General features: G+C 33.5%; 2 protein-coding genes across 2 annotated transcripts in view; both read left to right on the forward strand.

The window, feature by feature from the left end:
* Nucleotides 1-6486, forward strand: part of LOC125818793 (receptor kinase-like protein Xa21) — a 136220-nt gene extending 129734 nt beyond the window's left edge. Inside the window, exon 3 of the mRNA XM_049498304.1 lies at nucleotides 6321-6486. Coding sequence (XP_049354261.1) covers nucleotides 6321-6467 — 147 coding nt within the window. The 3' untranslated portion in view covers nucleotides 6468-6486. The remainder of the gene's footprint in view (nucleotides 1-6320) is intronic.
* Nucleotides 1-14861, forward strand: part of LOC125818850 (receptor kinase-like protein Xa21) — a 180000-nt gene that overhangs the window by 161459 nt on the left and 3680 nt on the right. The gene's annotated exons all lie outside the window — the stretch shown is intronic.

The raw sequence follows: 14861 nt of genomic DNA on the forward strand, positions 1-14861 counted from the left end.
AAATCTAACAACACCACAATGTTGTCCTCGAAAAACCACTCAAGATAGCCTCAAAAATCACCAAAATCGGATCTAAAATGGCTAAGAAAACAAGTCTAAAAATTTTCCAAAATCAAGCTCACAAAAAGAGGTCTGGCAGCAAGTATTTTTCGAAAATTACCTCAAACGGGGACTCCAAATCACTATCCGAGCTCACCAACACGTTGTCCTCAAAAAATCTCACAACTTAGCCTTTTGAATCACCCAAATCGGTTGAGAGATGAGAGAGAGATGAGAGACAGATGAGGGTTTGAAATTTGAGAAATGTTGCTGATTTTCTGCAATTTATTGCAGAAAATCTGCAACATTTCCAAAACTTAAAATCCCGACGGGGTGCTCCGAACTCGTTCGGAACCCCGTGCACACAAACGAGATATGCAACCATACCAAATTCGATATTCCAGACTCAACGGCGCAGTCAAAATTTCCATCAGAGGTCATTTCGATAAAAAGTGGGTCCCACTTCCAAAAGCCATTTTAAGTCAAAACCTACAAAAGGGCTCGGAAAGATATCGAAAACCTCCAGACAGAAAAGAAGGGTCAATCTAGACCAAACTCGACATTCCGGAGCTAACCACGCTGACAGAATTCTCATCCGAGCGCGTTTACTCAGAATGTTGACCAAAGTCAAACTTAGGCTTAAACTTAAAGTTAAAACGCCTAATCGCACCGACTCACATTGAAAACCTCGGGAGTCATGTCGACCATGCTACTAGCCTAAAATAACCCTTCCGGAGCTGATGATATCGTCAGAATTGGATTTCGATGTCATCTTCTTGAACTTTTGATCGAAAAAATGATCGTTCAAGGTTCATAAGCTCCAAAACACAAAAACTTGCACCAAGACCAAACGAACGACCAGGTGACCGAACTGTCAGTCCCAGCAAGTCATAAATGACTTGGGGTCGCTATAGGAACGCTCTAAACGACACACAGAAGGCAAGACACAGAGATGACCATGAGGGTCATTACATGAACCCGCCAAAGTGACACTAATCCCGCTAAAGCAGCTTGCACGGAACCAGTGAGGTATTTAAAGAATTCCAAGACCCCCATTTCACAACACACCTCTAACCAACGACGATCAGAAAATACTCTTCACGCTAAGATCGATTCTAGGAGTTCTACTCGCCTGAATTCAATTTCGTAAAGTCATACGGATTCCTTATTGAGTTAGCTAACTACTCATGTAAGCAAAATCATAATTAATTCACCCGATTGTTACCAGATGTCCCTACACCTCGATGACTCCGATTTCGTCCAAATCTGGACAAGGTTGGGAAAATCCAAATACTACGAAAAAGTTTTTCGGCCCCAAATTTCCCTCCGTTGGCTTTTTTATAACGACGGAAATAGGTCGTTACAGATTCAGAATACGATACATTATGAAACAATGCGTAACAACAATAGTGAAATCAAGGTCCTTTCTAGATAAGAAAATACAGGTAAAATTAAAGGAAAAATTGTATAAAATAGCAAACTATTAATTCAAATTAAATGCTATAGCCATAGTTTATTTTAATTGTAATTCGCAGCAAACATCCCCCTTTTTTTCCATCTAATTCAATATACAATTAACCATTTTTGGTATACAATTAGCCATTTTATACATTTTGGTATAAAATGTATAGAATGCGTTTGTGTTTGTATAAATCGAGAGAAAAGTGTATGTACAAATACAAATACATATATTTTTGTCATATACACTTATAATTATACAAATACAGATCTTATCATACAAATTACAATGTATAAATGAATTTATACAAAACTGAACAATATGTATAAAATTGGATGTTTGTAGCGAATTATACAAATCAAAAGCTCCATAGCAAACATAAAATTTGCTATGGAGCGCAGTTATGCAAACTATAGCTATATCATACAAATATGATTTTTATGTTTTCTATATGTAAAAGTTGCTCAAAATTAAATAAGATTTCATGTACTCAAAATTGATTTTGAGATACATAATTTTCTATATCAGATACTTGTGTTTAAGAGACATTCTAATTAAGTTAATGTATCTAGATGATCACTGGATAAATAATTTAAATATCAAACAGATAATTGAGGCAAAATTTAAGTATCTATCTATGTATTTTAGCAAAAATAAAATATGAGGAGGTTAAAAAAAACAATAAACTAAATATCAGGTTCATATAATTTACTTCTTGCTTACGTGAAGTTGTGAATATAGGAAATCTTAGCCTCCGATTCTTTTTTCAGGTTCATATTATAATAAAAATAAATGTTGCCCTTTTCATTTGAATTTGATTGAATATATTATATTTTGGATTTAAAAGAAAACAAAAATAGAAATAATTATTTCTAATCTATTTTATTATAATAAAATAGATTAGAAAAAAAAATTAAAAAAGTGAAACCACACGTGACAACGTGTGTAGTAGTGTGTGTCACGTTTGATTTTCTTCTAAAGAAAACATTAAAATTTCTTCCATTTTGTGCTAATTAGAGAATGTGTGTTGCGTAACACAGCCTTGTAAATTTGATTTGAAAGATTGACTCCCATTGACTTTGCTCTTAACAATTATTCTTTCTATTATGACTTTTATTTCGTTTTGTGAAACACAACCCAATTAGTGTCTTTTTTTCCTTTTGGAAATTATAGTCTATACTTTTCAACATTTTATTTGTTTTAGTGCTATATATATGTATATATATCATATATCATATCTTACTAAAAGTGGAAAGCTCCAAAGTGAAAAGTTGAATTACATGTGTTGTGATGCATCCATCCTCATTCATCTTATCATGTTCTTGGAAAATTGAGAAAAATGTAGAGATTCCTTTTGAGAAAGAGAATGAGACACCTTTTTATATCCTTGACTACACTGAGGTGGCAAGTTGATGAGATATTGAGATTGTGATTTGGTATAAGGACTGCGAGTCCCCTGTGGGTCCTTGTCTGGGAGCCTTAGCTTGACAGGGTGTATATGATAGGTTGTGCGACAACCTTGATTCCACTGTACTACCACATCATTGCATTGCATTAATCATTTAAATTGCTTGACTTGTCTGTGATATGAGAACTGTTGTGACCTTATGTGTTTACTTTACTCGCGCCGTTCATTATAAGTTGGCGGCATCGATGGCAGAATGAGACTTTTTTGTATGTAGGTGGAAGCGTTCCTTAGTATATTCTATAAGTTGATTAATTTCTTTTGCTCAGTCGGCCAAGACTACTGAGTACTTGTGGATTGTACTCACCCCCTGCTTCTGTTATTCATTTTATGCAGATCCTAGTCATGTTGAGCTTTGCATCAGTTGATTGGATCCAGTGGAGTTCTCTCTTTCGGAGTTGTGGTTAGATCATGTTTTCCGAATCACCATTAATCTCTTTCTATCATTTAAAGTCTTTAACTTTCTTTTCAAAGACTTGAGATATATTTCACATTCTAAAAATGTATTAGATGCTCTTTATACTTATGCTACCAGGTTTTGAAGATATTCTTTGTTGTGTTTTTTGTCGTTTGTGGTCTGACTTCCCTTTGAGAGTCTCTTATGTGTATTTCTTTCAGCTTATACATTTTTTTGGGATTCTCGGGGTGTGTGCCATCATGACCTCAACTTTTGGGTCTTGATACTAACAAAATTTACCGTTGATATCTTTCTTGTTAGCTCCAAAGAAAAATCTCATGAAATCACAATCACTCACCTTTATTAGTCTGTTCAAAACTAATTTACTTTTATCTAAAAGTAAAACTACACTTAAATAATTTATAATTTATTTCTACAAAATGTGTTTGTTGCTACAACATTTTATAGACTATTCAATTATTGATAGCGTGATCAAAGACAAATTCAGAATTTACCTGTAACATTTCTAATAAGCATTAAATACATTATATTTTTAAAGTTATAGGTTCATGTACACTATTTATTATCATTAGTAAAATTTCACACATAAATGTACTGCCCCAATAACAAAAGGTCAAACAACATGTTTTTTTCTAAACTTGTCTTGGACTATGGAGACTCCCATTGACTTGGTTCTGGACCATACAATATATATCCATATGTTTTTGCCTTTATAAAGTTGGCCAATGTGAGATGAAATTCTTACCTTTAAACAAAAACAGAAACTTGAATGAGATAATCAAAAGCATTAAGGCTAGATATAAAATACTTTTGGAAAAGGCAGAGGAGTCATTTTAAGGACAATTTCATACGTTTGCAGTGAATATTATGGAAATAGTTAAGGGTAAGACTTCGTACACTTGGGCAAATACCAATTGCTCTGTCAAGTCAACACATAAAGTGGGACGATATAATTGAATAATATAGAGTCGTCCCCGTTAAGGAATGTTGTACCGCAATGTGATTCTTCCCAGTACGAATGGAAATTTCCTCAAGAATAGAAAACTACTTGTAACGTAATAAACCGATAATAATAATGATCATCAACAAATTATTTTTTATATGGTTCCTCACTTCTGTATTTTAATTTTTTACCATTTTAGATATAACTTACTTGAGCCGAATGTTTCGAAACTGTCTCTCTACCTTTAATACAAGATAGGAATAAAGCTGTGTACCCATCACGTACCCTACTTTCTATTCCTTAGGCAACACACGGAGTAACAGAAATAATAGAATAGAGTTGGCCCATACCTTTTAATTCTCATTATTATTATTATTATTATTATGAAGGATTAAATTACCAACAAGTCTATTTCAAAACCGGAGAGTTCAAGTAATTTCATTGGCTTTCAATGAACTTAGTGGTGAAATGTGGAGAGGGCCATGGTATGTACCCGAACTCAGAGTCTTAAATCTCGGGAACAATAGTCTCACAGGTATAATCCCTCCTTATGTTGGAAATGCCACAAAATTGATGAACTTCGATTTGTATGAGAATAGAGTCAGCGGCAACATTCCAAAGGAGATCGGTAATCTGAGACAACTTACAGAGTTGTATTTGTACAACAATCAATTAACAGGTTTCATTCCCACAACATTGTTTAATATTTCGTCACTTCTTGCCTTATCTTTTGGAATCAATAGGCTTTCCGGTCCTCTCTTGGTAGATGAAGGAAATATTGTCTCAAATCTCAACTTCTTAAGTATATCTTACAACCAAAATTCTGGTTGCATTCCTTCCAACATATGCCAACTCACAGAGCTCAATTTTTTGTCCATATATTTCAACAAAATAACTGGAGACATACCCAAAAATATTGGTTGTTTATCCAAACTCGAGAAGTTTTATATTGGTGATAATCCAATAAAAGGGACTATTCCCACTTCATTGGGAAATATTTCCACTCTGCAATATCTTTATTGTGGAAACAATCGCATAGTGGGGTAAATTCCTCCGGAATTAGGGAAGATATCAAATTTGAGGGAATTAAGCTTTGTCCATAATTATAATCTTATTGGGGCAAAATTCTCATACCTTAAAAGCTATCAAATGCGTTGTCAGGTACTATTCCTAAGTCTTTGGAAAAATTCTCATACCTTAAAAGCATTAATGTTTCATTTAATGATTTAGAAGGTGAAATACCGAGTGGTGGTGTGTTTGCAAATTCCACTCTCCAATCATTTCTCGGGAACAAAGGTCTTTGCTGAATGCACATATTGGAGATTCCTGCTTGTGCTATCACTAATCCTGGAAAACAATCAAAGCTCAAGGAGGTTTTGCTAGAAATTGTTACTCCAGTGGTTACTTCTTCCTTTCTGATATTCTTGTTGGTTACAATTTGGATAATGAAACGACAGAAGAAAGGGAAGTCCAAAGATGTAGAGAAGGTACCGGAGATCAGGACTCATCAATTAGTTGCAATGGGAGTGTTGAGAATTGGTTGTATAGAAAAGAGTTCCACTTGAACCTCCTTCAAAGAGTCTCCATAATACTTGATGTGGCTGTGGCAATCGAATATCTACACCATGGTCATAACACTCCAATAGTTCATTGCGACCTGAAGCCAGACAACGTTCTTTTGGATGAAGATATGGTGGCTCATATTGGTGATTTTGGAATCTCTAAGATTTTAGCTGTCAGCTAGTCCGTGGCACATACAGAGACATTGGGCACTCTTGGATACATTGCACCAGGTATAAAAAATCTACTCTCCTTGATTTTCTCTCATCATAATTAAGCCTCTCCAAGTTGTAGAAGTAAAAAAAAAAACAAGTTTTCATTTATGCAGAACTATTGTTTTTAATTCTTTTCTTCATTCTGTTTTTAAGAATATGGCACGGAGGGAATAATGTCCACTAGCGGTGATGTTTATAGCTATGGCATCATGTTGATGGAGGTTTTGACGAAAAGAAGGCCAACAGATGAAGAGATACGCAATGGAAATCTTGACTTGAGGAAATGGATAACACAATCATTTTCAGGGAGTATGATGGACGTTATGGATGCCAATCTTTTTTCTGAGGAAGAACAAATCACTTGTTAAAGTGAAATGTGCATAGCCTCCATGATAGAATTGGCTTTAGACTGCACAAAGGAAACGCCAGAATCAAGAGTGACCATGAAAGAAGTAGTCAAGAGGTTTAACAAAATCAACAACACATTTCTGGAAACATAGAAGTTATGGTGTTGTTTTCTGAGCTGCAAATTAATATGATGCTTTTTGTTTCTTTAATAAAGTTGTTGTATAGTACTACGTGAAGTCTTTGAGTGTTTTGGACCTATTTTACTCTATCTATTTGTGATTATGTTTTGAATGCTTGAAAGAAACCAGAAATAAAGGTGTTTAGCTGCACTATTTTGTTTTTTGAATGTGATGAAACAATTAGTGAATTGAGCACTTTTCATTTCCTTGTACTAATTAATTACTGTCTTCTTTGGACTTTACCTTCACAAGTATTCCAACAAACCTATCTTAACACCAGAGAGTTCGAAAGAAAATTTGGTAATCTGAGCCAGCTTGCATTTTTGTCCTTGGTCGATAATCATTCCCGAAACAGTTGTTGTCCCTCTTGCTTGATCTGAAGTTTCTAAGTATATGTTACAATCTAATTTCTGGTCACATTCCTTCCAACAACATAACTGGAGAAATACCCTTCAAAAATCAAGTAGTTTTCCTTTGGAAAGATAAGTGTGAGGCTTCTGCTATTATCCTGAGTTTAATTTCATTGAAAATATGTTTTAGATGTTATTTTCATACCATGCTATAGACATATATATGATCATTTATAGGTTGAATGACACTTTGATCTCTAAAAAAAACCTTGCTATTTTTATACGCAAAATTTTTCGTAAATAATGTCTCATTTACATAAGAGAATCAATAAACATTACTGTTATAACTTTAGTGACCTGAGTATGAGTATAAGCTAACAGAGGTTTAAGGATCAATTCTACTTAAGCAAGAATTAAGGATGTATTCGGTACAGGGGAAAAACATTTCTCAACTTTTCCGTATATGGTTGGTCAACTGTGTGGGAATAGACATGACACAGCCACGTTGGCGCTTTTGCCAATCAACAACAACAACGTCTCAATGTCAAACAAGTTTGGACATATTTTTGTTGATAGTTTACTTAAAATATTGACTCCTATTTCTTGACGAATTAAAATAAAACCTCTTAACAAGAATTCTTGTATCTATTATGAGTTTGCCGACTTTTATTCCATTTTGTGAAACACAACCCAAGTAGTGTCAACTGTCAAGGAAAAAATGGATAAATTCCATTTATTATTTTCCTCCTTTAAATTTGTTTTCACATTAATTTTTTTGCTACTTATTTTTCTCATCCATATTAATCTGTTTCCACATCAATCTTTTTGCTACTTATTTTCCTCTTACTTATTAATCTGTTTTCACATTTTGGAAATTAGATTCTATTTATTTAAATTAATGAAGAAGGTATTTAGCTGCACTATTTTGCTTTTTGTCTCTCTTTTCGCCTCTCTCCTTCATTTGTATTTGCCTCGGAATTTTTACATAGTCAATGTGTAGAACATAAACTCTAATGAGATTAAAAACATGAATAGATTAAGCACCTGTTGATAATGTATTTGCCTCAGTATCTCCCGCAGAGGGTGAGCCCTATCGGAACGAGCCCTACGCTACACGATTTCAAATTAGTTGGATTTCAATATGAATATTCAATATCAAATGATAAATAATATTAAAAATTGGGAAAAGGGAAAATGTACATTTCTAACTTTGCAGGTGATATATCCTCATTTAAAAAGTGACGCGTTTATACTTATCGTCTATCTAAAGCATGATTACTCTTTCGTTGACAAACTCATTGAATTATAAGAAAAAATAATAATCTTAAAGTACTTATTTTAACTTCTAAAAATACGATGTAACCTTTAAAGAATTTCCTTATCCATTTTTTTTTTAATCTCTTCAGGCCCGACTTAGTTGAAAAAATGGATGTTCATGTGACAATGAACTTGAATACCCCTTGTTAAAAAAGTATTCATATGACAATTTCCATTCATAAAAATAATTTTGTTATTTTGTTACTTTGCCTTATTATTGACGAGTGCAATTCATGCATTAGAGTATGTTTATAGAACCAATTTAAATCAGGATAAGGATAAGGTGTTTAGATGGTCATAAACAAAAGTTTAGATTCACAATATGATACATTATGAAACAATACGTAACAACAATAGTGAAATCAAGGTCCTTTCTAGATAAGAAATATAGGTAAAAGGGAAAATTGTATGAAATAGCAAACTATTAATTCAAATTAAATGATATAGCCATAGTTTATTTTAATTGTAATTCGCAGCAAACATCCCCTTTTTTTGTCATCTGATTCGATATGCAATTAGTCATTTTCGGTATACAATTAGCCATTTTATACATTTCGGTATAAAATGTATAGAATGCGTTTGTGTTTGTATAAAGCGAGAGAAAAGTGTATATACAAATACAAATGCATATATATTAGTCCTAACACTTATAATTATACAAATACAGATCTTATTATACAAATTAAAATGTATAAATGAATTTATACAAAACTGAACAATTTGTATAAAATTGGATGTTTGTAGCGAATTATACAAATCAAAAGCTCCATAGCAAACATAAAATTTGCTATGGAGCCAGTTATGCAAACTATATCTATATCATACAAATATAATTTTTATGTTTGCTATATGTGAAAGTTGTTCAAAATTAAATAAAATTTCATGTACTCAAAATTGATTTTGAGATACATAATTTTCTATATCAGATACTTGTGTTTAAGAGACATTATAATTAAGTTAATGCATCTAGATGATCACTGGATAAATAATTTTAATATCAAACGGATAATTGATGCAAAATTTAAGTATCTATCTATGTATTTTAGCAAAAATAAAATATGAGGAGGTTAAAAAAAACAATAAACTAAATATCAGGTTCATATAATTTACTTCTTGCTTACGTGAAGTTGTGAATATAGGAAATCTTAGCCTCCGATTCTTTTTTCAGGTTCATATTATTATAAAAATAAATGTTGCCCTTTTCATTTGAATTTGATTGAATATATTATATTTTGGAATTAAAAGAAAACAAAAATAGAAATAATTATTTCAAATCTATTTTATTATAATAAAATAGATTAGAAAAAAAATATTAAAAAAGTGAAACCACACGTGACAACATGTGTAGTAGTGTGTGTCACGTTTGATTTTCTTCTAAAGAAAACATTAAAATTTCTTCCATTTTGTGCTAATTAGAGAATGTGTGTTGTGTAACACAGCCTTGTAAATTTGATTTGAAAGATTGACTCCCATTGACTTTGCTCTTAACAATTATTCTTTCTGTTATGACTTTTATTTCGTTTTGTGAAACACAACCCAATTAGTGTCTTTTTTTCTTTTTGGAAATTTATGTCTATACTTTTCAACATTTTATTTGTTTTAGTGCTATATATATGTATATATATATATCATATATCATTTCATATCTTACTAAAAGTGGAAAGCTCCAAAGTGAAAAGTTGAATTACCATTTTATCCCTACACTAAATTAAATTATTATAAAATATAATTAATTAAATATTATATTATTAATTAAGAAAATCATCTTATCCAATACTACTCCAGAATGAACACATACGTTGCATACTTAAAGTTTAATGACAATCAATCAAGTATTTGAGTATACAAAGGGGTGGATTAATTTTCTTGCAATTGACGCTTATTGCAGCCTATTCAGTACTCTGGAATAACTTTTCATCTTCCTAAACTAATTCATTGTTTGAAAGTTCTTTTCAACTTTCAAGTGTAGCTTTAGAATTTTATAAATTGCCAGATCAACAGAGGCGTATCTAAGGGGGGGGGGGTCACCGGGTTCACATGAACCCATGGTCCCCTCCCGAGATCATATATAGTAGTGTTATAATTTAAAAAAATATTGAAATATAGATGCGTGAAACCACACTTCAAGTATCAGATAATGCGATTATGACTGGGTGCACCTCTCTCCGCAAGGTTAGAAAGTTGAATTTTATATTTATCTTGTTTTATTTTTCTTTCTAAAATTAGATAACACTTCTCTAAGTGGTAATTGGTATATAAGAATTAATTTTAGACCTATAATTTTAAAATTTTAAAGGTTTTCAATAGTAAAAACCTAAATGTTGAACCGATCAAATTTATATCATAGATCAACCTTTATATAACAGTGCACCCATCATCTCAAAATCCTGAATACGCCTCTGCAGATCAGTAAATCATGGTAAATTCATTGAGGTTCTCTTCTGGAGTTTCAATACCACCAATCTTCCTCCTCTCCTTCTTTTTCATTATTTATCTTCAATATGTCTGTTAAGGGGTTCCATAATTCCATTGTTATTGCTCATATATTTTGTCTCTCTTAACCATATGTATTAAGTTATTAACTGTGCCTGATTATGAGGGATTCTTGGGCTTCTAATAATTATGCCGCGACACAAGGGACAACAGATGCAGTTAAAAATGCTACTAGCATGAACAAACAAGAAGTATATATATGCATATCACATCATGGACGTCTTTGTTCAACATTTAAGCTACTAGCTCTTCCTTTTTTTTTCCTTTGTTTTTATTCAGTTACTTAGATTTGAGTATTATTCCATTAAGATGTTTGATGTTTCTGATTTGAAGAAGAGGAGGAAGTTGTGTTAATTGCAAGAATGTTATGACTTTCTAATTTCTTTGATTTCATCTAATAATAATATTTGATTACTAGCGTGAAGTAGGAATCAAAATATATATGTTGATTTCGGTTCATTTGTGGAATTGCTTTTTAAATAATCCTCATGAGTTATATTTATTAAATCACCATCTTTAATTAGTTCGAGAGAAGACAACTGTAAAGGATCTAATTTCCTGTAGCAGCTGTAATTGCATTCATATTGAATCTTAAAATTATCAAGTCTAAATCTTTATTTTGTCAATGCCAAAAAGAGGCATAGTGAAACTTGGATTTAATTACCAGAAAGTAGAAAAATGAAACGCTATGAGATTTAGGAGTTAAATAAATTACAATCCTTTAGCCTCCAACAATCCCAATAATACCAAATATAATACAATATCAATAATACCAACTTCTCATGACTTATTCACACTAAAAAAACAACATAATTAACAATTGATTAAGAAAATTAAACTAAGATGATAATATATATATATATATATATATAGAGAGAGAGAGAGAGAGAGAGAGAGAGAGAGAGAGATATTATACTAAAAGTGGGAAGAACTCAATATTGTACACACTTAATACAGTTGAAAGAAAAGGAGAAAATCTCTATGCTCTCTTCTCTTGTCTCTTTTTATTTGTTTTTTTTTTAATGTTTATGTTTCTTGTTTGTTTTTATTGTATAACATTTTATTGTTTGATTGTTATTATTAATGAGAATTTCCAATTTTCTATATCACTTGCTTCCTCTAATGAGACTGACCAACAAGCTCTATTAGCTTTCCAAAATCTTATTACAAGTACCACTCATTTTTTGGCCAATAATTGGACAAAAAATACTTCTTTTTGCTCTTGGTCTGGTGTCACTTGCACTCCAAAAAGCCAAAGGGTTGTAGCCTTGACTCTTCCTAATTTGCAACTTCAAGGCACAATTTCCCCGTCTTTGGCCAATTTGTCCTTTCTCAGTGTTCTCAATCTCGAGAACAACAACTTCCACGGTGGCATCCCTTATGGACTTGGTGACATGCCTCGCTTGAAAGTTATTAATGTTAAAAACAATCAGCTCAGCGGAAATATACCAACAAGTCTATTTCAAAACCGGAGAGTTCAAGTAATTTCATTGGCTTTCAATGAACTCAGTGGTGAAATGTGGAGAGGGCCATGGTATGTACCAAAACTGAGAGTCTTAAATCTCGGGAACAATAGCCTCACCGGTATAGTCCCTCCTTCTGTTGGAAATGCCACAAAAATGATGAACTTCAGTATGTCTGGGAATAGAGTGAGCGGCAACATTCCAAAGGAGATTGGTAATATGAGCCAACTTGTAGAGCTATTATTGTTTGACAACCAATTAACAGGTTTCACTCCTCCAACATTGTTTAATATCTCGTCTCTACTTTCTGTATCTCTGGCAAACAATAGACTTTCCGGTTCTCTCTTGCTTGATGAAGGAAATATTGTCTCAAATCTCAACATCTTAAGTATATCGTACAACCAAATTTCTGGTTGCATTCCTTCCAACATATGCCAACTCACACAGCTCAAAGTTTTGTCCATATATTTCAACAATATAACTGGAGACATACCCAGAAATATTGGTTGTTTATCCAAAATCGAGAAGTTTTATATTGGTGATAATCTAATAAAAGGGACTATTCCCACTTCATTGGGAAATATTTCCACTCTGCATAGTCTTTACTGTCGAAACAATCGCATAGTGGGGGGAATACCTCCGGAATTAGGGAAGCTATCAAATTTGAGGCAATTAAGCTTTGCCCATAATTATAATCTTATGGGTGAAATTCCAGAGGCTATTTTCAACATATCTTCTTTGGAAATGATTGATTTCAGTTTCAACAACCTCTCGGGGAGAATTCCAACCACTACAGGTCTTCCTAACCTTAAGGAACTTATCTTGGCAGTCAATCAGCTTGAAGGGGAAATTCCATTGTTCATAACAAATGCTTCCAAGCTTGAGATACTGGAGCTAGATCGTAACTCTCTCACAGGAACTGTTCCTAACAATTTGGGGAATCTCCGTGAGCTGCGAGCACTGCTCTTACATACTAATCAACTTACCAATGAACCAAGAGTGCATGAGTTGCGATTCTTCATTTCTTTGGCGGACTGTAAGATGCTGTGATATCTACAAGTGGGTTCCAATCCGTTGAATGGCATTCTACCAAATTCTATTGGGAATCTTTCATCTACTATTGAATACTTTAATACAGAAGATGCACACATCAATGGCCTCATCCCCACAAGTATAGGTGTCACACCCCAAATCCGGATGTGATGGCACGTGTCCATTTCCCACCGGACACGTCAGCCTAACCCAACCACAACGATAGAGAAGTAGAAATACGAGAATAAAAGATAACAAATAAGCGGAAGACTTTAATTAAGACTCAACACTACCCAGAATTTGGTTGTCACATGTACAAACCTCTAAATACAGAATTCGAATAAAAATATACAAGTCTCAGAGTATAGTTCTCGAATTGAACAAAACTGAAAGTAAAGATAACTCAAGGGCACGTCTGGAATGAACCGCTACCTCTCGAGTATGTCCCGAAGCTCAATCTGCTAAAGAAAATACTAAGCTGAATCTGAGAGAGTGCTGTCAACCTACACAATTGTGTAGAAGCAAGGGTGAGTACCGAAAACCACAGGTACTCGCAAGTAACTCTAAACTAAGCAAAACTAGCAGCTACAAACTACTCCTTTCAATCCCAACCGAACCACCGAAACTTCAATCTAGCAGCAAACCAACCAACATAAACTAAACAGATCATATTCAACAGCCAGAACCAACAGTATATCCTCATCAACCTCAGATCAACAAATAAGAGCAAGTAGATCAAATTCCACATAAGAAGGGTAAATCGATACAATCCACACATCACAGACAAAGATAAGGCAAATGCGATGCAAAATGCAATAATGATGTCATGTAGTCGTGATGCATATCTGTCCTATGATACACATCTGTTGACGTAATCAATCCGCGCTGAATACTCAAATCAGAACCCATGGGGGCCACACATGGACCATGTATCACCGCCGGAACCAAATCCCATCGGCATCCAAATCGCTAGCCGGAGCTAGTCCATCTCATATATCTCTAGCCGAAACTAGTCTCAACTGTGTCTCATATCCATCCATCTTCATATCAGTGTCTCAGAACTCATGCAATAGATAGTTCACACATGGGATGAATAATGAATATGCACATGTCATCAATCACAATCATATCATGATCACATCATAGTATTACACATCATCTGTCTCAATCACAACCATATCACGGCCACATCATAGTATTACACATCACCTGTCTCAATCACAACCATATCACGACCACATCATAGTATTACACATCACCTGTCTCAATCACAACCATATCACGGCCACATCATAGTATTACACATCATCTGTCTCAACATTAATGTCTGTATCAATCATAGCCTACTCATGCTCTTCTATCCTCTCAATATCAGTTATCACATGACTTATTCAAGAAATTCAAGTCACATATAACACATTTAGCTCATTTTATTCCCCATCTTTCATTTACAACAATTTCAATCAACAAATAAAACCCATCCTCAATCCCCATTACTCCCCAACACAATTAGGAAAGTAGTCATGCGTAGTCTAAGAGTTTTACAAAGTTTGGAAGCCACTTGCCTTAAAACGAACTCC

This window comes from Solanum verrucosum, unplaced genomic scaffold (genome assembly GCF_900185275.1).
Source record: "Solanum verrucosum unplaced genomic scaffold, falcon-dt-bn FXZP01000252.1, whole genome shotgun sequence".
NCBI lineage: Eukaryota > Viridiplantae > Streptophyta > Magnoliopsida > Solanales > Solanaceae > Solanum > Solanum verrucosum.